This window comes from Mesoplodon mirus (genome assembly GCF_964341445.2).
Source record: "Mesoplodon mirus genome assembly, chromosome: 3".
Classification (NCBI taxonomy): Eukaryota; Metazoa; Chordata; class Mammalia; order Artiodactyla; family Ziphiidae; genus Mesoplodon; species Mesoplodon mirus.
Window position 1 is genome coordinate 15,250,423 of NC_138978.1, and position 22,686 is coordinate 15,273,108.

The window sequence follows — 22,686 nt, forward strand, 5'->3', positions numbered from 1 at the left end:
GGTCGCAGCACTGCTCGAGCCGAGCCCCGAGCCCAGAGGCGAAGAACAAAGGGAATTCGCCCGCCTCCGCTGCCGGAGGCAGCCCGCGCGTGTTCGCCGGCCCCGCCCCTCCGCCCCCGCCCCTGCGGCTGCGCGAAATGGCGGCCACACCACAAAATGGCAGCCCGAGCGGGCCCAGGCGGAGAAATGAAAGGCGCCGCGGACCCCTCCCCCACAGCGCAGCAGTGCCAGGCCGAGCTTTCTCCTGATGGCAGTCGGGGGCCTCGGCGTGCCTCCCTAGCCCCACGGAGACACCACGGCCTCCCCGCGGCGCCCCGCCGGGCAGCACGGTCCGCCACCCCGCCTCGAGTCCAAACGACGCAGCGGCTTTACGCCTGGACTGCCTCTGCTCTTCCAAACGGGCCCCTCTTCAGGAGGCTCTTACTTAAGGGGGTACAAACTGGAAAGAACTGAGCGTGGCACACCTGCCGGGCGACCCTTGCCCGCCCAGAACGCCCCTCGGGCCGGGCGCGGGGAGGGAGCAACCTTTCCTAGGGTCTCCACACTCGCAACTTTAGCTCCAGGTCACCAAAGAGAGGAAAGGGGTGATCAAAGAGGCCCCCAAATGAGGGGGAACTAAGGAACCAGGGGCCAAAGCCCCAGACCACTCCTTCAGCAGTCACGTCGAACCCCAACGCACTGAGCCCACACCCGAGAGCGCAGCGAAGAGCCGCTGGTGGCCCATCGTGCGCGGGCAGCTCCAGAGCGCGGATGTCGGCTTTCCCTCCACCACGCAAACACCCAGTGAGCATTTTAGGTTTTTCATCGTTCCCCCCTGCCCTCTCCCTTCTCCCTGTGGTGAGGGGCCTCGGGGGCTGGGCACAGGTACAGGAAGGAGCGGCTGCTGTGGTCCCCATGCTATTTCCCCTGGCGTAAGGGTCTCGGTGGGCTTGGGCTTTGCCTTGGTCGTGGCTTGATGGAGGCAGGGTGGTGGCGGTGTGCTTTGGATTTTTCGCTTTTCTTTCTCTCAAACGCTCGCTTCCCTGCGCTCCCCATCCCCCAGCTTCCCCCGAGCTCCGTCTTTCCAGAAACTTCTCAGGGAAACTCAGCAAAAAGCCGTAGGCTCCGACACCACCTTCCTCCCAGAGCATGCGCGATGCCCTAGGCGGCTAGCTCAACGCCCGAGTGTACGAGTGTGAGAGTCGCAGGTGTGCGCGCGCGCGCTCGCCTTGCGGGGCGGGGCGGTTCTCTCACAATGAAGGGAATAGGTTTTTCTCCCCTCCCCCAACGTTCCGTCGTTGCGCAAGCGCGTTGAGCCAACTCCCCTGGCCTTTTGAGAGTAGTGGGGGAGGGGCAGGCCCAAGGCTCCGGAGTCGCTGCTCCGCGCGCCTGCGCACTGGGTTGTCTTGGCCGCGATTTTTCCGCGCAGCTTGTGGTAGTGTCTTTGATGGTGAGGTGCGTCTGAACACTTCGGTTGTGCCCTACTCACTGTGTCCTCTATTTCCCCTCGCGGAAACTGTAGCCTCTTGAGGGGTTATTAATTACGTCCCGCGGGTTTCCTGGAGATTGGCCTTCCCTTTGTGTCTCAGGGCTAAGGTTGCACCGTGTCTCGTTGGCCCCCTTCCACTCCTGCCTGTGCCAGGACCCCAGACTGGAATCGGTGACTGGAGTGTGTTGGAGCTTTCTCCCAAGTGGGGGAAACAGCCCTGGCCGAAGGACTGGGTGATGGCCGCGCTGGCTTCCATCAGGAACTGCCTGCAGTTCTTGCTTACTGAGCCAAAATAAAGGTGTTCTTTATTTGGTACGCTGCCCTTGGTCCTCGACGCCAGCCTCTGCTCGGGCTGGCGGGGCTGGCTGCTGGGTTGGTCCTCCGTGTAAGGATACAGACAAAGAAAGGGCCTTGGCGTACCGCTCTGTCTCCATTTGCAGAATTGAGCTTGGAGCGTGGTAACCATAGTAACCGCATTTACTCTCTTAAGGTGCCTATTGTTTTGTTCTCCGTTTCTCTTCCTTTAGGAGTGTGATGGAAATTACTGCCAGAGTTGTAGGTTCTTAACCGGCCCCCCCCCCCCACCAAGCTCTTTACCTTGCCATGTAATCCACTTCCACCCAACCCTGTTTTTGAAATCCAGAAGGTTAAGTAAGGTCGTCTTGGCAGGGCATGGAGGCTTGCCACTTTTCCAGTCTGAGCTTTGTTTCCTTGCCACTCTTCCTTTTGAAGTACCTTCGTTTCCCCAGTGGAGTAATTGTCTTCCTATATTCGTTAGCCGTGTAACGTACCTTCAAAGCCTCAGAGATGTAAGGTTTAAAAGAGGGAGCTTGTTTGCGAAAAAGGCACCTTTCGGGGCTCCAAAAGACTGACGTGGCGGTTGCAATTTGGCATTTTATCGTTGTGAGCACCTGCTAACTCGCCCACAGGTGCTAGGGAGCCATTGACCACGCCGAGCCCGAGGTCAGTCCAGGTCATCGCTATGGGCGGAGCCACTCAGTGGGTCCTACCTCAGGGAGATCTTTCTTCCTGGTGGGAATTTTGAGTTGGTGCCAGATTACTAGCAGGAACTCTCAGCTATCTCGGGGCCCTTGAAGTTCTAGCAAGCAATAGAATTCTACCCCTGCTAACAAGGCTATACTGTCATTTGAGGCTTGGAAATGACCAGATCAAGAGTCCCTTGAGTTTGTAGAACTTCTGTTAGAGATTCTGCCTTAACAAATTATGGTTAATGAGAGTATTTAAAGACAAACTTCCTACAATAAGGATAACGCTACTTAAAAAGGGGAAGAAAAATTTGAGTATGTACGTTTTGCAATTTTAGATAGGCATAAAATCAAAGTTCTTATGTGCTATCTAATAATTAGAATCTTGGGAAACTGATCTCGAGGGAAACAATGTATTTAAATTGAAAACTATGGAGAACAAAAGTAACCTAATTTAAAGCCACTTTTCCGGGTGAATTTTTTTTTAAATAGGCTCGCTGGGGCTAAGAAGCACTATCTTTTTTATTTATTTTTTTTCCTGTACGCGGGCCTCTCACTGTTGTGGCCTCTCCCGTTGCGGAGCACAGGCTCCGGACGCGCAGGCTCAGCGGCCACGGCCCACGGGCCCAGTCGCTCTGCGGCATGTGGGATCTTCCCGGACCGGGGCACGAACCCGCGTCCCCTGCATCGGCAGGCGGACTCTCAACCACTGCGCCACCAGGGAAGCCCCGGGTGAATGTTTTTTAAGTAAAGGGTTTAGGCTTGGGTGTGTGTTTAAATTATCTTGTGGGGGTGGGCAAAACACAAACCCCTTTTATTAGTTGTCTCACCGCGCCCCTCCCACCAGCTAACAGTATACAGTGAAATCTTTAGTTGTGACTCTTGCTGGTTCTGTTTTCTTAGAAAAAACATTTTAAGTTAATCTCCTATCATCAAAGAGAGTTATCTTGGGACTTCCTCCGTGGCGCAATGGTTAAGAATCCTCCTGCCAAAGCAGGGGACACGGGTTCGAGCCCTGTCTGGGAAGATCCCACATGCCGCGGAGAAGCTGAGTCTGCGTGCCACAGCTAACTGAAGCCCGCGCGCCTAGAGCCCGTGTTTCACAAGAGAAGCCACTGCAATGAGAAGCCCGCGCACTGCAACGAAGAGTGGCCCCAACTCAACGCAACTAGAGAAAGCCCGGGCGCAGCAACGAAAATCCAACGCAGCCAAAAATAAATAAATAAATAAATAAGAGAGTTATCTTGAGGGGAATGCTTCTCAGCCAAAGAATTTTCCAAATAAAACTGTAAGGGATGGTTCCTAGGACTTTTGTAGTATATAGCCTGAAAAAATTCTATTACCTCCTTTATCAAAATACTGAAATTTAACTTTTAAATATACATTTAAAAATAATTCCAGCATTTAACTCAGAAATGCATCATGTCCTACCTAGCCTTTAAACAGAATGTGGTTTTATTTTAAGCCAAAGGTTTCAAGTGTCTAATTATGGAATATTATGTAAAATTAGCAGTCATTACCATCCTGAAGATTAATAGCAAAATATTGAAGCAGTTACGTGATTTAAAGAAGCATTACTGGGACTTCCTTGGTGGCACAGTGGTTAAGAATCCGCCTACCAATGCAGGGGACACGGGTTCGAGCCCTAGTCCGGGAAGATCCCACATGCCTCGGAGCAAGTAAGCCTGTGTGCCACAACTACTGAGCCTGCGCTCTAGAGCCTGTGAGCCACAACTACTGAGCCCACATGCCACAACTACTGAAGCCCGTGTGCCTAGAGTCCGTGCTCTGCAATAAGAGAAGCCACTCATTCACTGCAATGAAGAGTAGCCCCCGCTCGCTGAAACTAGAGAAATCCCGCGCGCAGCAAGGAAGACCCAACGCAGCCAAAAATAAATAAATAAAGGGCATTACTATTAAATCGAAATAATTTAATTAAAATGGAAACAGGTTTTTTCACAAATAAATTTATTTATTTATTTATATTTTTGCCTGCGTTGGGTCTTTGTTGCTGCGCGCGGGCTTTCTCTAGTTGTGGCGAGCCGGGGCTACTCTTCGTTACAGTGCCCAGTCTTCTCATTGGGTGGCTTCTCTTGTTGCAGAGCATGGGCTCTAGGCGCATGGGCTTCAGTAGACGTGGCACTGAGGCTCAGTAGTTGTGGCTCGCAGGCTCTAGAGAGCAGGCTCAGTAGTTGTGGTGCACAGGCTTAGTTGCTCTGCGGCACATAGGATCTTCCCGGACCAGGGCTCAAACCCGTGTCCCCTGCATGGCAGGCAGATTCTTAACCACTGCACCACCAGGGAAGCCCAGAAACAGTTTTAAAATATATTTGGAACAAGTTCATGATGTTTTGAATTCTCTACTTCAAACTAGAGCAAGGCTTTCAGAGGAGCAGTAGGGGAGCTTAACACCCGAAGTCTGAAAATGTCAAGACACATGTAATAAGTTACTAAATATATTTTATTTGGTATTATTGTTTTTGAGATTCCATCAAGTGCACTTTCATAGTCTTCTCTGAATTAAATACTAGCCTTGATTTGCATTATGTGTATTCTGCTGACTTCCTGATGTTTAAGTGACAGTCTCTTAGACCTGGGGTGTTTTTGCTATTGTATATCATTTGTAATGAAGAGGTTAAGTTTTTTCTCACATGAGGATTAGTAGTAGACTTTTAAAAGGTTGAATGAACTCTCTGAATTAACATAGAGAATAATAACGTTTTGTTCATGTGGGATCTGTTAACATAAATATGTTGATTTAATGTAGTGAAGTATCAGCATTTCAGAGGAGCCCTAAACTAAAGTAACCCCGATGCTGACTTCCAGCTCATTTTACTGTAACTTTCTAATTATAAGAGCAATATATGTTAACCAAATAAAAGTTTAGAAAATATAGATGAATAAGAACTTAAAAAAATTGAATTCTACCACATAGGCACTACCATTATTAATATTTGCAAGTATCCTTCCAGTCTATCTTTTATTCAGTGCCATAAACATTAGTAAATTGTATTCACAATTCTAACTATTAGGTATAATCTACTGTATAGCACAGGGAACTCTGATCAAAGTTTTGTGGCAGCCTGGATGGGAGGGGAGTTTGAGGGAGAATGGATACATGTATATGTATGGCTGAGTCCCTTTGCTATGTACGTGAAACTATCACAACATTGTTATTTATTTATTTAGTTAGTTAGTTAAAATTATTTATTTATTTATTTATTTGGCTGTGTTGGGTCTTCCTTGCTTCACGCCGGCTTTCTCTAGTCCTGGTGAGCAGGGGCTACACTTTGTTGCGGTGCGCGGGCTTCTCACTGTGGTGGCTTCTCTTGTTGCGAAGCACAGGCTCTAGGTGCATGGGCTTCAGTAGTTGTGGCTCGCGGGCTCCAGAGCACAGGCTCAGTAGTTGTGGTGCACGGGCTTAGTTGTTCTGCAGCATGTGGGATCTTCCTGGACCAGGGCTCGAACCCGTGTCTCCTGCACTGGCGGGTGGATTCTTAACCACTGCTCCACCAGGGTAGTCCTTATCACAACACTGTTAATCGGTTATACTCCAATATAAAATAGCAAGTTAAAAAAATAAATATTAGGTATATTAGCAGTATTTCCTCATAGAAGGAAGAAAGTTACCTTTAGCAACTTTCCAAGGAAATGGTAGAAATATAAAAATTGATTTTTTAAAAAGGAAAATATCAGCCATTATATTCATTTCTGGAAAACCAAAAACAATGTGGAATAAATTATTTAGCTTTCTTAGAGAATTGAACAGTAAAGTAGATTATGAAGTATTATGCTGAAAGAATTATTTCGAGAAGGACTAGCTAGCTAATACTATTCAACTGATTGGCGTTTTGATCATTTATGTATGCCTAATTTCACTACAGTGAGCCTGCTATATCAAAATAAATCCGTTAATAGACTGGTCTGTCTTTTTCACTAGTTGACCCTCAGAACTAGCAAGATGTCAAACACTCTGACAATAATATATTAGCGTTGTCTGTTTTATTTTCTACTGTTTCGGAAAAAGCAAAAAACAAACCCTGATTCTAATAATAGGAGTTTGTTAATATTGACAAGTTCTCATGTGGTTGGGTCTTTGATCATTTTAGAGCTAGTTAATATATATATTTTTTTTTTTCTTTTTTTTTTTTTCTTTTTGCGGTATGCGGGCCTCTCACTGTTGTGGCCTCTCCCGTTGCGGAGCACAGGCTCCGGATGCGCAGGCCCAGCGGCCATGGCTCACGGGCCCAGCCGCTCCGCGGCATATGGGATCCTCCCAGACCGGGGCACGAACCCGTATCCCCTGCATCGGCAGGCGGACTCTCAACCACTGCGCCACCAGGGAGGCCCTAGAGCTAGTTAATATATTTTTATATGATGCCTTTAGGAACAGTGTTTATATTTTAAATATATGTTTTCTCATGAAACAGTGCAATTTTAATAGTGTGGAACTCGATTGATAACAAAATTTTAGTTAAATATCTGGTAACTATTCTGTTCTCCTGTTTAAATGGTGATAGTAATTTATCTGCTCTGTTGGCTAGGTTAGCATTCAGAGCCTGAGTTTGAGGCTCAGATGCTTTCCCCAACTGGGCTTCCATTATGCATGACTGAACTCTTTGAGCACATCTAGCATGCTAAATACAGGTGCTCTTCACAGTGTGAAATAAGACCTGATTAAAAACACATCTGGTTTTTTTTTTTTTTTTTGCGGTATGTGATCCTCTCACTGTTGTGGCCTCTCCCATTGCGGAGCACAGGCTCCGGACGCGCAGGCTCAGCGGCCATGGCTCACGGGCCCAGCCGCTCCGAGGCATGTGGGATCTTCCTGGACCGGGGCACGAACCGGTGTCCCCTGCATTGGCAGGTGGACTCTCAACCACTGCGCCACCAGGGAAGCCCAACACATCTGTTTTAATTCCACTTTGCAAATGCCTCTGCTTTAATGTCACCTTTCTGAATGATCTTTCACACTCAAATGGGGAAATTCACTTCACCATCCATTTATCATAGAAGAGAGAGGAGATCACACCCTACTTTTTGATCATTTTCAGTGAGCGTCAATTATTAATTGTTAAACTAAATTTTAAAAATCAGAATAAGAGTGGGTTGTATTTCTATTGAAAACATACAAAAATAAATGCTTATGAAAAAAATTTGTAAATATTTGTAACAAGGACAGAAACAAAGAAAAGCTTTCCCAGTGTTTCCTGATACATTGCCAATAAACATGAAAGCACTGAGAAAACCCAACACTTGATTTGGGGCTGTGCAAAGGGCATGTACTTATCAGTTTTGTTGTTATTAAGAGTTTTGCAACAGAAAAAGTCAGCAAAAGAGTGCAAGGAACTTCGTACTTGATATGCAATCACTGCATGTTGATTTGATTATAAGACCTGGCTATAATCCTGAAAATGTTATAAATTGATCATGGTATGTTTTTAACTTCAACTGATGCTTACTTTTGATATTCATATGAAATTAGCAGTCAACTTAATAGTATTCATGATATTTTTATGCTGTGTTACTTCCAAATACTTTTACATATATTATCTCATTTGATACTTCTAGCAACCTTACCAGGTAGAGAAAACAGATATTTTTATCCTCATTTTGCAGATAAGGGTATTGAGACTTTGAGGATTTAATTGACTTTACCTAGGCCGTATAGCCAGTGACAAAATTGGAACTGGAATTTTTGACTCTTTATTTATTTTTAAAAACTTATTTATTTATTCTTGGCTGCATTGGGTCTTCGTTGCTGTGCACGGGCTTTCTCAGAGCAGGGGCCTACTCTTTGTTGTGGTGCGCAGGCTTCTCATTGCGGTGGCTTCTCTTGTTGAGCACGGGCTCTAGGTGTGTGGGCTTCAGTAGTTGTGGCTCATGGGCTCAGTAGTTGTGGCTTGAGGGCTCTAGAGCACAGGCTCAGTAGTTGTGGTGCAAGGGCTTAGTTGGTCCGCGGCATGTGGGATCTTCCCGGATGAGGGCTCGAATCCGTGTCCCCTGCTTTGGCAGGTGGATTCTTAACCACTGCGCCCCCAGGGAAGCCCCGCCTATCAGGTTTTAAATGAGTAATTTACATAATATTTTTAAATGTATTTCAAATTGTGGTTGCTAATATTGAAATTTATGCTTTGTGGAAAAATGCCTATCGGTTCAACACTAACTGCAGCCACATATACAGAACTGTGAAGTTCATGACTTTAGGTAACAGTGTACTGGCCTTACACTCCTTATGTGATAGTTGTGGCAAATGTAAATGGCTAATCCTACATCTGAATGTAGGTTGATTTGCTTTCACTTTTACTGAGGAATCAATTCCATACTATTTTCAAGAACAAAAATTTCCATATCATTTAATGACTGATTTGCATGAAGACAAGGTCAACCTCTATGGTGGCATTAAAGGCCTTAACTGAATTATGAATGAGTGCCATTATTGTGGTGGTGCTTTTTCTAACTTTTCTAAACCACCTCTTTCTGTTTCTGCCTGATACTGGCCACCCCCCCCCCCCACAAAAAAGTGTGTTGAGATAGAAAATGTAAACATAAGCCAGAAAAATAGCATAGAAAAAAATTAAATTACCTGGCTCAGAATTTAGAATTTTTAGAAGTAACTTGTCAAAATTCCAAAAATTATTTCAATGGATGGTAAGGTTATTACCTGAGCTGTTCTGTAATTGTTGTAACTGTGTAAGTAACACAGGGGCTTGCTTAGCCTTCTAACATCCTGAGAGAGGAAGAGAGACGATCTCAGTTGAGCAGACCTGCTGAGATCAAGTTTTAGTATATAGACTATTAAACCAAATACAAAAAGAGTTGATGCGACTCTCTGACACATCATTAAGAAGCTTATGTTAAACTATATGGCAAACAAAAAAACTACTTGGAGCTTTACCATTTGTGGAATTAAAGAAACAATTTATGCACAGGTGACCCCATATATTAGTGCTATTTACTATGGTGACCATATTTTCCAATTCAAAAGAGCACAGTTTGATGATAAGTTGGTTTGTATCAATATTTATGGAGAAAGTGAATGAGATCGAATATTTAAAATCTGGTCTGTACCTAAAGCACTACACCTGTGATATTTTATTTCTGTAGATAGAAAATGTAAAAGAAAGCTGAGTTGCTGACTGTTCTAAAAAATTCCATTTTTCTGGACTCAGTACTGTTGCCTTAATTTTATGGGTTTTCCCCGGGGTTCTGTAAACTAAAATGTTGAACTGTAGGCTTTAAAATTTAAAAGCTTTTAGGCCTGGAAAGGCTGGAGTTCTAATCCCCTCCTTGGCTTAGATATTAAATTATATAGCAAATCCTCTGAGGGGAACACCATCAGACATGTAACCGTCTCGCTTCATTCAGTTCTATTCCTGGTATGCCATAACGATCAGCAAAGAGAACGTGCAAACGGTTTCGCAAGATTCTATATAAAATAAAGTTGCTTAATGTTACAAGCTAATGATTCTTGGGAGGGATGGGTTTCTGAAGCCGTCACAGCTTTGCTGGGCCGTGAGAAGGGCGGCCTTGTTCTGACACTTTCCCAAGCAGGCGCGGCTCTAAGTGCCCGGAAACGCCAGAAGCTGGCCAAAGATGAGCAGGGGAAGAGGTCCTGGCTTCTCCTAGGAGAGAAGCCTTGGCAGCCGCTTTGACACGCAGCGCTGTGAATACCAACCCCCTTTCTCTCTTTTATTCCCCCAGGCCAGTGCCTGGGACCCCTACTCGAGGGGCTGGAGGCTATGCCTGCCTCTGCAAGCGCAGCGCCCGAGGCCTGACACGGCGCCCGCCCTACCAGAGTGCTGCGCGCCTGCGCACCGGGACCGAGCGCGCGAGCGTTCCTTCCTGGCCCTGCGTTCCTCCCTCCCCCGCGCGCCTGCGCATCGGCTGGGAGGAACTCGGCGTCTCAGCCTCGGCGGGCTGTCGGGCGGCTGCGCGCGCGCCCGCGGTGAGGGAGGCGGGTCGCGCGCGCCGGTGGGAAGCGTCCGGCTGCCACAGCGCCAGCTCCGTCGTAGTCGCTGCCGCCCGGGTCTCGCTCGCCCCTCCTACCCGCTCCCCCTCCCGCCGCCTCCCGGGCGCATGCGCCGCCGGAGCGCGGGGGTCGGCTTCGGGTGTGTGGTGGCGGCAGAGCTGAGCTGCGAGGCCCGAGAGTCAGAACCTGGGGGAGAGGGATGGTCTCTGCACGGGGGGGAGCCGGAGGAGCCGCCGCCGCTGCCGACGCCACCGCCGCAGCCGCCGCCGCCGCCGCCTCGGCGCCCGCCTCCCGGCGCTGACGGGCTCGTACGAAGCCGGCGAGGGGGAACCAGCACGAGCGGTCGCCGGCACACCGCCCAGCATGGTCCGGGAAACCAGGCACCTCTGGGTGGGCAACTTACCGGAGAATGTGCGGGAAGAGAAGATCATCGAGCATTTCAAACGGTGAGTGACATGAGGCCCGGGGCCGCGCTCTCTCCTCGGGCGCCGCTGCCCCCTCCGGCTCGTTGCCGGCCCCTCCCCGTGCGCGGAACTGGTGAGGAGACCCGGGCCAGACCCACAGACGGGTGCGGGGGGCGCGCGGCTGCCTGGCCGCTGCTCGGCCCGTGTCGCGGCGTTGGGCCTCGGGCCTCGGCGGAGCGGGCCCGGCTGCCGCCCTCTCCGTTCCCAATAAGGAGGCGGCTGTCGCTCTGCCTCCGCGAAGCCGGCGCCGGGAGGGTGCCCTCAGGCTGGCCAGCCGGCGGTGGGGTCGCGTCCTAGCGCGCCGCTGCCCCGGCTCCGAGCAGCCGCCCCCGCCGGCCCGGCAGATGCGGCGGAACGGAGCCGCCGCCGGGCCGGGACCCTAACCCCTACCGCGCCCCGACAGCCCCCGGCCCGGCCAACTCCAGAGTCCCGCAGCAACTCGCGCTCCTCGCCCTGCGGACGCGTGGACATGTCTGACCTAGAGAGGGTTTTGTGGGGAAAGGAAAGGTTATACAAAAACAAAAGTCTTGGTAGGTATCGTAGGGATATCTCGGAACTGGGAAGACCCTGCTGGATTCTAGGGACGTCTCACGGAATGTTCACAGACCTAGAAACTAAATGGAAATGGCAAACGCAAATGTTTTGGTTTCTTCCCCTTGTTTATGTGGGGTTGGGTGGAGGGTGGTGTCTGAAAATAAGTTGGTGCGTCTGTTTCGGCTCTTTTCGCCTTCCTCCCTTCAGCGCTCTGGGGTCCCTGGATGAGGAGGATGGTGGGGACCGAGTGCTCGCAGAGGAGGAGCCACCTCATGTAGCAGAGTCCCCACCAAGCTGTGCTCCCAGCCTCGGGAATCTCCGCTGCTGCGGCCGCGCCGGCGTTAACACTGCAGAGCCTTCTTTTAAAAGGATGGTGTTTCCCTCCCACCCAGAATTCCTAAATCAGTGGTTAAAAAAAATGCATGCCTTTTCAGATTAGAAGATGTAGCTCTTTTAAAAAAAGATGTAGCTTTTAAAAAGGTTCTTCCCAGAATATTTTTTGTTGTTCATGGCGTAGTAGGAATGAATGTTCTTGATACATTTTACTTATTTAGTAGCTTTTACCGTTTGTTTTTGTTTTGTGAAATCTATGTGGGTCATAGCTGATAGAGCCCTCCATGTGAAATACTGAAAATGACGGTTTACTTACACTGGTGTAAATTGAGAAGGACTGTAGCAGATATGTGATTGTCCTCGAAAATTACTGTTTCTTGCGATATTAAAGACTTCGGAAGGTTTTAAGTTTGGTATACTCTAAATTCCTCTTAGTATCTAGTGAGTGAAGGGGAAATTATGGAGCGCCCTTATTAGTGAGTCACCATGGGAAAAATAGATTGCGTCGCTTGCTCTTGAGCAGCTTGCATAAGGAAATGGAAGCAGAGGCAGCGGAGCTCCGCTCTTTCAAATGGAGGATCATTGATTCTGTTGGTGGTTGCTGTTACTGGGGTATTAAATCTTCACCGCTGGAGCGCGCGTCTGCGCGTGTCCGCGTGTGAAAGGGAGCCTGGAATAGTGAGGCCGTTCATAACCCACTAAAGCTGTCCTCGGCAGGACTGGGGGAGGCGCGCTTCCAGGGACTCCCGGTGTTTACTACGTTTTGCTGAGAAATCAGGCAGCGGGAAGGCAGGAGCAAAAACTCGCCTCTGTCCCCTGTGACAAAGGGGAGATCTCGGGCTCAGTGGGGAAACAGATGGGAACTCTCCGTGGCGCTGCTCCACCCCTTACCCCATATGGAGGCACCATATCTTCAGTGTTTCGGTGGAAAAATCATTTAGGTGCAGATTATTGGACTGGAAAAGCCACTTAGGTGTGCTCACTTTTATCTCCTTGTGGACCTTCTCTGTAGGTGTCTGCCTGGGAAATTCGTATGCACCGACGTGCAAACACGTGCATTGCAGCATTTGCTTTGCCCCCTCAGTATCATGTGGCCAGACGTGTCATTTCGCATTATGCAGATTCTAGAGCCACTGTATGCCTATCGCGGGGAGTTTGACCCCTCTGCAAGATGAGGGGTTAGAGAAGAAAGAGGAAATCGTCCGAGGGAGTTTTGGAAGGTTTTTTAAGTGGATGGTGCTGCCGGCCGGCTTGTGTGAATGACTTTCTAAAATGGCGGCCAGGACCCACTTTAAGTGGGAATCAGCAGAGCAGATCTCAGAATGCACAGAGGGAGGAGCGGGCAGAGGATGCGAGCTGCCTTGGAAAGCGGCGGTCTGGAGGAACGTTGCTGTATTAAAGAGGGCTTAGCTGGCACATTGCTCACGACTGCATTTAAAGGAGTGTGTTACCTATTGCAGAGCAAAAGCAGGTGCTATTGATAAGATTATCTTAAAACTAAGTAGACCTAGTGTCCCTGAAATTCCTTTATTTTAAAAGCGACTTTTGAAAATTTTAAACAAGTTTGCTTAGTTCTTTGGGTAGATAGTGCATTCTTAGTGGGTTTAAAGAGTGTTAAAAGGTTTACAGAGAAAAATCTGCTCTTTACCCCGACCCTGGGAATTCCAGTTCCCACTCTCCCCTTCCCATCTCCACCCCCTAACAGGTAATCTCTGTTTCTGGCTTCTTGTGTATCCTTAAAACGGGTACAAGAAATGTTCTTGCTGACCCAGCTGTGAAGCTAAATGGACTTTGTTTGGAGAAATTCAAGGTCTTTTATCCTTATTGTAGAAAATGTTTTGTAAAGTGTGTGGTTGCTACCGGGAGGAAAACTAAATGTGAATAATTAAAGTGAAAGGGATAAAACGGTGCTTGTACCAGAATGAGAGTTCTGCAAGAAAATTTAAGAACATTCAATTCTGATGTCTTCTAGAAATCATAATGAGAAAAACCATGCAATACCTATACTAAAACTGAGGTTAAAGTGCCTACTTTTACTGTTTTCCCTAGCTGATTTCAACATTAATAACTGTTTTACAGGATTAAGAGGTGTACACTGGGAATACATTACATAAAATGTTTTCAAAATGAATGTTCTCGTAACGGTGATTAGGCTTTTGTAGTAAGTATTTGGATTTAAAAAATGATTAGATGAGGCAGCTTTGGGAGCAGGGCAGTTTAAGAGGCATTTGGGATGGGGGAGGGTCAGAGCCAATTCTTTTATTTATATTTTGATCAATGTTTTTGGTAGAAAATAGGTTGAGGGAAGGTTGCTGATTTGGCTTTTTTTCCCTCTGTGGCAAAGAAAGAGCAAACCTTTAAAATGTAATCAGAACATTTTCAAAATTTGGCTTTACCTTCTTGCAATAAGAATAATTTATTGTGCTCATGATTTTAACAGCATTCAATATGCTGATTGAAAAGAATTAAATGAGTATTTCTGAATCAGATTTAGTTAACAAAGATCCATTGCAGGGACTGAATTTGCACAATAGAGAAAGTCCTTTCCTTTGTATGGTATGTTAGCTGGATTGAAGGGGGAAGGGAGGAGTTATACAACAATTGGTTGCTGTCTTAGTTGTTAGAGGGAGAGAGGTGTGTGCAAAGGCGACTCCCTGAATTAGAATGAGCAAATGAATAGAACCCTTTAAAGGACATAAAAGTCTCTGTATCTTATTTTCAGGTTTGAAGTAAATCACATATTCAGGTTCTTCCCATCCATTCTCCAGTTCTAGAGAATAAGTTAAAGATTACGCAGAGGTTGAGCAAGGTAGCAGCTCATGTAAAAATTTTGTCAAAGAATGAAACTCATTTAAAAGTGTTTTGTTTTGTTAACTTTATTTTATCTTGAGTCACTTTTTTTTAACCTCTTTATTGGAGTATAATTGCTTTACAATGCTGTGTTAGTTTCTGCTTTATAACAAAGTGAATCAGCTATACATATACATATATCCGCATATCTTCTCCCTCATTTTGCTAACTTTACATGTCCAATCATAATGGTTTTCCTGAGTTTAAATAGCTGGAATATATGTTATGTTACATGAATTTGGTTTATTTCTGGGACACAATATAAAGTATTGTGGTAAAGTTTCCTTGTCCTTACATACTCCTATAACTAGAGATACGTTTAGACTTAAACAAATTTGACTCCCTAGCCCGCATCACTGCTACATGGTTTATTCTTTTGAGCTGAGCCAGTTTCTTTGAAGAAACACCTCTGTTTTTGAATGTTATAATTTTGAATACCTATTTCCATGACAGGCTTTTTGAACCTAAAAAAAAGTAAAGTAAAATAATTTTATACTTATCTTGAGAAATAGCATTAGAAACTAATACAGAATACTTGCGATGTATTTTATTTCCTGAGTTAGAATGCTTCTGGCAGATTGGAGGAAAACATAGGGCTCAGTGCCAAGAAGAATGATGGTGTTTGACTTGTGTAGAGGGCACCTTTTCCCAACTACCTTTCTTGTGGACTCTTGATTGCTCAGGCGTTGTATTGTTTGGTATGCTTATGAAGAGATTTCGGGCTTGATTTAGGAGACATCTTTAATCCTGTATGCACCAATGGTTTGGAAAGACTTGTATAGAAGTTATAGAGATAGTGGTAATGTGGAAGTTTTTCCAAATATTCTTCCAAGTCTCATTTTCCTCTTAGTTTGAAATTTTGCCTAAATTAAAAAAAATTGAAATATTTCATGAAAACTAGCATATTCCAGTTGGGGACTATATATTTTTTTGCTTTTACTTTTAAGACTCCCTAGTGTTTGAGCTGTATTTAACTAGTCACAGTATTTAGAGTAAACACTGTAGGCTGAAAAATACCTTGAGTATGTATATTCATTCACATTGTGCTCCTGAATGTTGATATTGGATGATTTGAAATAAATAGTTGTTTGTCAACTTTAAACTGACATATTAGTCTGCTGAACAAGGAGACTAAATAACGTAACACTTTTCTATAGTTCAATTTCTAACCTTTACTGTTTGTTTTGTTTAATGTTTTATTATTATATGTCTTACGGCTACTCAAAATTTTTTTTAAATTTTCTTTCTTTCTTTCTTTTCTTTTATTTTATATTTTGGCTGCATTGGGTCTTCGTTGCTGCGCCCGGGCTTTCTCTAGTTGCGGCAGGCGGGGGCTACTCTTTGTTGCGGTGCGTGGGCTTCTCATTGTAGTGGTCTCTCTTGTTGTGGAGCACGGGCTGTAGGCGCGTGGGCTTCAGTAGTTGTGGCACGCGGGCTCAGTAGTTGTGGTTCGCGGGCTCTAGAGCCCAGGCTTAGTAGTTGTGGCGCACGGGCTTAGTTGGTCCGCGGCATGTGGGATCTTTCCGGACCAGGGCTCGAACCCATGTCCCCTGTATTGGCAGGTGGATTCTTAACCACTGCGCTACCAGGGAAGCCCGCTACCCATATTTTGAATGAAAATAGCATACTCTATTGTGGAAACCAATTAGGATGTTTAATTTATTAGAAATTATATAATTTTGTGTGCTGTCTAGCTGGTTTTTAGTGGGTGGAAATACGCTTTGCAGTGAAAAGATGTTCTTGGTATAATGTTAAAGTATTGCAATATTCCGATTTTTCCCCCTACATGTGTCACTGTCTGCCAAGTTGAAAATTATAAACATCTAAAAAAAACCCACAACGGGATGTCTCTATAAAACCCTAACTTAAATTTAGTGAATTTTTGGATTTAGTTACTTAGGATTTCATTTTGAGTATAGGGATGAATTGAAATCTAGCATGTTTAAAGATTTTTATTATATAAGAACTGCTCCACCTCTTACAGCTAAGGAATATTTCTGGGAAAATTCAAATGGAAGACACCTTTTATTGCTTGTGTTATGTACTTGGTGCTAGATTTTTAGTCCAGCATTAAACTCTGGGGGTATGTGTATGTCTTTGTATCTTTGTATTAGATGCTGAGTTTGGGTTACATTGACAAATGAAATTAAGATTTTTCTGTTTATATCTTGTATTGGCTTTGTTACATTCTTATCATGTTTACACACAGTATATGTACTTTTACATATAATACATTTACAGTTTCTTTGATTCTTAAAATTGACTCAGTGATTTTTAAAAAAAATACCCCATCATTTTATTCCTTTTTTTTTTTTTTTTTTTTTTTTTTTTTTGCTGTACGCGGGCCTCTCACTGCTGTGGCCTCTCCCGTTGTGGAGCACAGGCTCCGGACGCGCAGGCTCAGCGGCCATGGCTCACGGGCCCAGCCGCTCCGCGGCATGTGGGATCTTCCCGGACCGGGGCACAAACCCGTGTCCCCTGCATCGGCAGGCGGACTCTCAACCACTGCGCCACCAGGGAAGCCCGATTTGCATCTTTTGTAAGTCAATAAATTGGTAGGTGGTGGATTTTTGTTTCAACCATTAATTTTTAAAATTTATGCTGTCTGCAATAAAGGTTCTTTTTCACTCAAGGTTTTTTTATTCTTTATTTTTTTAATTTTTATTTTTTGGCCACGTGGCACAGCATGCAGGATCTTAGTTCCTCGACCAGAGATCGAACCCATGCCCCCTGCAATGGAAGCAAGAACCCTAGCTACTGGATTGCCAGGGAATTCCCCACTTAAGATTATTTAAGTAACCTCGGATGAAAAGAAAAAAGATTTTAAAAGTTTATCACTTTATTATATCAAAAGGATGTTAGAATGAAAACTATTACTATTTAGATGAAAACTATTACTATTTAGACCAGAATTTAGGAGGAGCTACTTAAATTTGGATAGGAAAATAGTATGTCTTTATTTTCACTAACTTCTTAATCAGAATTTAGCATTTCCATCAATTATAACTATATTGTGGTGTAGTACCAACATGGTAGTATTTAGTAGTACCTGTGATGATTTCACCACCAACACCAATCAGATGTATTTTCATATTTTATATTACAGTTGTTGCAGATATTTCATTTATGCTCATCACAACTTGGAAATGAAAGTAGCTATTAGACCTGCTGCTAAATACTTCTATTTAATGCATCAATAAAGATGCATATATATATTACTGTATGATCAATCTGTGTTGTGGATATACTTTTAAACTTTACCTTGGAGAATTTTGAACATACACAAAAGTAGAAAAATAGTAAATAAATCTCACGTACCCATTGTTCAGCCCCAGTGACCATCAACCATGACGTATTCTGCCTTATGAGGAAAAATAAAGCAGAGGAGGGGATGGAGAGTAAATGCGGGTGGGAGTGACGAGGAGGCCTCTTTGAAAATATGGCATTTGATACACAGGAATAAAGGCCTATCCATACACGTAGATCCACTTCTCGCCTTCCTGTGTGTTTGTTTGTTGTTGTTCATTTAAAATTTATTTTGAAATAGTTCAGGAAAAGTGCAAAGAATTCCCACATTCCCTTCACACAAATTCCTCAGTTGTTAGCATTTTGCCACATTTGCTCCATTACCTTCTCTTGTCTTTTCTTGGCGTGACATTCTTAAATTCTCCAGTGTATATCTCCCCAAAACTGCACTGCACCATACAGTATTTTCGGCAAGGAAATCAACATTGGTATAGCACTATTACTCAATCCATAGACCTCATTCAAATGATGCCAACCATCCCAACAATGTCCCTCTTTCCTTTTCGGTCCAGGATCCTAGCCAGTACCATGTATTGCCTTTGGTGGTCATGTGTCATCCGTCTGGAACAGTTTCTTACCCTAATTCTCATGTAATTCTCATGTGCCTGATAGTCTTAAAGAGCACAATTCTTTTTTTGTTTTTAATTAATTAATTAATTTTTGACTGCGTTGGGTCTTCATTGCTGCGTGCGGGCTTTCTCTAGTTGTGGCGAGTGGGGGCTACTCTTTTTTGCGGTGTGCGGACTTCTCACTGCGGTGGCTTCTCTTGTTGCGGAGCACGGACTCTAGGCACGCGGGCTCAGTAGTTGTGGATCGCGGGCTCTAGAGCACAGGCTCAGTAGTTGTGGCACACGGGCTTAGTTGCTCCGCGGCATGTGGGATCTTCCCAGACCAGGGCTCGAACCCGTGTCCCCTGTATTGGCAGGCGGATTCTTAACCACTGAGCCACCAGGGAAGCCCAAGAGCATAATTCTTTAATTCTGCAGGCTGACCCTCTACCCAGGTTTGTCCAGTATTACCTCATGACCAGATCAGGTCTTGCAAGCTTGGCAGGAATACCAGAGAAATGATTCTGTGCTTTTTCAGAATATGGAGACAGTATTGGATCCATTCCACCACTGGTGATGTTAACGTTGATCACCTAGTAAAGTTAGTGTCTTCACCATTTCCCCCCCTTTATTTGATTAGCATTTTATGGGGAGATATTCCAGTATTACACTGATAGTCTCTTCCATCATCAACCCTAAACCCAGTAGCCTTAGCAGCTATTGATAACTTAACAAAAAATTTATTTATTCATTTATTTATTTTTGGCTGCATCGTGTCTTAGTTGCGGCATGCGGGCTTCTCTCTCTAGTTTTGGTGCACGGGCTCAGTAGTTGTGGCACGCGAGCTCAGTTGCCCTGTGGCATGTGGGATCTTAGTTCCCCGACCAGGGATCAAACCCACATCCCCTGCATTGGAAGGCAGACTCTTAACTACTGGACCCCCCAGGGTAGTCCCCCATTGATAACTCTTGACTATTATATACTGTTGTGATTGTTGCCAAATGAGAATCTATTACTGTGATTTCTTATACATTTATTCTGCTGTAGGTAAGATTTTCCATAATTATATTTGGAAATATACATACACACACGCATATATATGATTTCCATTTTTTTCAAAGGGTTTTAGTTCAGGACTTGCTTATTTTGATACCCAAATCATTCTAGATTTGACCAGTGGGAGCTCCTTCAAACTGGCTACTGTGTCCTTTTGATATCTCCCCACTACTCTTTTAAGTATTTCTTTATTTCTGGCAACAACAAAGGCTCATCTTGTAATTTCCCTTTCCCAGTCCTGTAATCAGCCATTCTCCAAGAGACTCTGGTTCCTTTTAGGGAGGGATGGTATTTAGAAACCCAAGATCTGGGTGCACAGTTTACCCATTGCTGCAGAGCTAAGAGGATATGTATTGTGTGTGTACACATGTATATATGTTTACATATGTATATATTACATGTATCTCTATATAATATATTTTGAAACTATGTTCACACGTGTTTCAATACATGAGGATTCTTTCTAACCTCCCCATTTCCATGTTTATAAACCCTTCTCAGACAGTGAGAAACCTCTCATTATTCTCAGTATATTTACTTATTTGCCCAGTATGTTCTCAGTGTAACTAATAGGCCAACCACTCTGCCTTCCCCACCTCTGGGCACCTCACCCCTGCTGCCTCTGCGTCAGATCACCTCCCTCTTGGCTTTTCTCTTTGGAAACCAACATTGTGGGGGAGGTGGAAGGCAAGGCAATAAAAGGAAGGTGGGGCTGGAAATGACTTGCATGTTTTTGTCTTCAGTTTTTTCTCTCATAGGAGACAACTTGTGGATGAATGAATTACCTGCCTCTGGTGCCATTTGTAAGCAGATTTAGAGCTACCCCACTTTTAAAATTTTAGTTTTGGTTCTACTTCCACCGCTGACTTTATGACATGAGGGTTAATCACAGGATCAGTATGAGCTGTATTATATGCGGAGTCATTCAGAAGAGGGGCTAGTAAGAAGGGAGTTTGTTTTTTAGGTATCATCATTGCTCCATTTATTTGGGCGTCAGTCACTCACTTTGTGTGGTACCTCAGCAGAATCTTGCCCTCGCCCTACTTCCCCCCAAGCGTATTGACCTCAACCTTATTTCTTTTTTTGTTTGTTTTAACTTAAAATTTTTAATACTAATTTTAAGTTAATAAGTTTTAATTAATTTAATTCTTAACTGAAGTATAACTGACATATAACATTATATTGGTTTCATATTGGTTTCAGGTGTACAACATAATGATCTGATATTTGTATATATTGCAAAATGATCACCACAATGAGTCTAGTTAACATTCCTCACCATACATAGTTACCAAAAACGGTTTTTTTCCTTGTGATAAGTACTTTCAAGATTTACTCTCTTAGGAACTTTCACATATGCAATAAAATATTAACTGTAGTCACTGTGCTGTACATTATATCCCCATGACTTATTCATTTTATAATTGGAAGTTTTTATCTTTTGAGCCCTTTCATTCCACCCATCACCCCAACCCCCAACCACCAATCTGTTTTCTGTATCAATGACTTTTTTTTTTTTAAGATTCCACATATAAGTGAGATCTTATGGTATTTGTCTTTCTCTGACTTATTTCACTTAGCATAATGCCCTCAAGGTTTATTCATGTTGTTGCAAATGGCAAGATTTCCTTCTTTTTTACGGCTAAATAGTATTCCATTGTGTGTGTGCATGTGTGTGTGCATGTGTGTGTGCGTGCGTGTGCACATGTGCGCACACCACATATGCCACATGTTCTTTATCCATCCATCAATCCCTGGACACAGGTTGTTTCTGTATCTTGGCTTTGGTAAATAAAATGCTGCAATGAACATGGAGATGCATATCTTTTCAAATTGGTGTTTTCCGTTTCCTTGGTTATATACCCAGAAGTGGAATTGCTGTGTCATGTGGTAATTCTATTTTTAACTTTTTGAGGCACCTCCATACTGCTTTCCATAGTGGATGCATCAACTTTTTTTTTCTGCTTCCTCTACACTACTCTTCACCCCTGTCCAAAGAGTTCCTTAATGAATTAAAATCTTATTCCTTTGTACAAGCCCTACAATGTGTATAGTTGGTATTATTTTGAAGTAGATCCCAGCCATCTTATTTAATCCACAAGTATTTCAGTGTTTATCTCTAGAAGATAAGAACTGTTTAAAGATATTCAGCAATACTGTGGTACATTCTTATTTCAAATAAATACCCAGTCAGTATTTTCAAATATCCAGCCAGTACTTGAGTTTGTAATTGTTTTAAGAATTTTTTTTTCAGTCAGGCTCTAAATAAGGTACAGAAGATATATTTGAAAAATTTTATTGAGGTATAATTTGCATACAGGAAAACGTACCTATTTCAAGTGTTGAGTTTGTTGAATTTTGAGAAATGTAGGCATCCTTGTAATCACCACCACCACGGTCAGGATACCACAGTTTATTTACTTACTGATGGACATGGGACTATTTCACCCTTTTTATTTTATTTTATTTATTTATTTATTTTTTTTTTTTTTGCTGTACGCGGGCCTCTCACTGTTGTGGCCTCTCCCGTTGCGGAGCACAGGCTCCGGACGCGCAGGCTCAGTGGCCATGGCTCACGGGCCCAGCCGCTCCACGGCATGTGGGATCTTCCCGGACCGGGGCACGAACCCGTGACCCCTGCATCGGCAGGCGGACTCTCAACCACTGCGCCACCAGGGAAGCCCTATTTCACCCTCTTTAAATCCATACGTTTTAATCTCTCTCTCTGCTTACAACCTAATTTGTTGGAAACCAAGTTGTAGAGTTTCTCAGTGTGTGTTTTGCTGATTACATGCCTGTCCTGTGGTATACATTAACATCACCTTTTGTCCTCTGTATTTCCTGTATGTTCAGAAGTTGATAATTATCTTTCAATATAATTGGTTTCTTTGTAATTCGTGCATTTTACTTGGTTAATTTAATAATAGTCCAAGAAAGGGTTTATAGGTTTCACTGGCTGTCAAAGCAGTCCGTGGAAAAAAGTGTAAGAAATATTGGTTTAGGCAAACCATTATGTTAAGAATAGAATGCTAGGGCTTCCCTGGTGGCGCAGTGGTTGAGAGTCCGCCTGCCGATGCAGGGGACACGGGTTCGTGCCCGGTCTGGGAGGATCCCACATGCCGCGGGGCGGCTGGGCCCGTGAGCCATGGCCGCTGAGCCTGCGCGTTCG

At 44.5% G+C, this 22,686-nt stretch overlaps 1 protein-coding gene across 2 annotated transcripts in view; it reads left to right on the forward strand.

The window, feature by feature from the left end:
- Positions 1 to 228: 228 nt before the first annotated feature.
- SPEN (spen family transcriptional repressor) overlaps positions 229 to 22,686 on the forward strand; it is a 96,181-nt gene continuing 73,723 nt past the window's right edge. Inside the window, exon 1 of one of the 2 annotated variants that reach the window (XM_082615832.1) lies at positions 229 to 783. Coding sequence is in view for 1 of the 2 variants with exons in the window: in XM_082615831.1 (XP_082471957.1) it covers positions 10,790 to 10,872 (83 nt within the window). In the remaining variant the exon portion in view is untranslated. Of the gene's footprint in view, positions 784 to 10,441; positions 10,873 to 22,686 lie in introns of those variants that run through there. The other variant, XM_082615831.1, reaches the window with a different exon arrangement.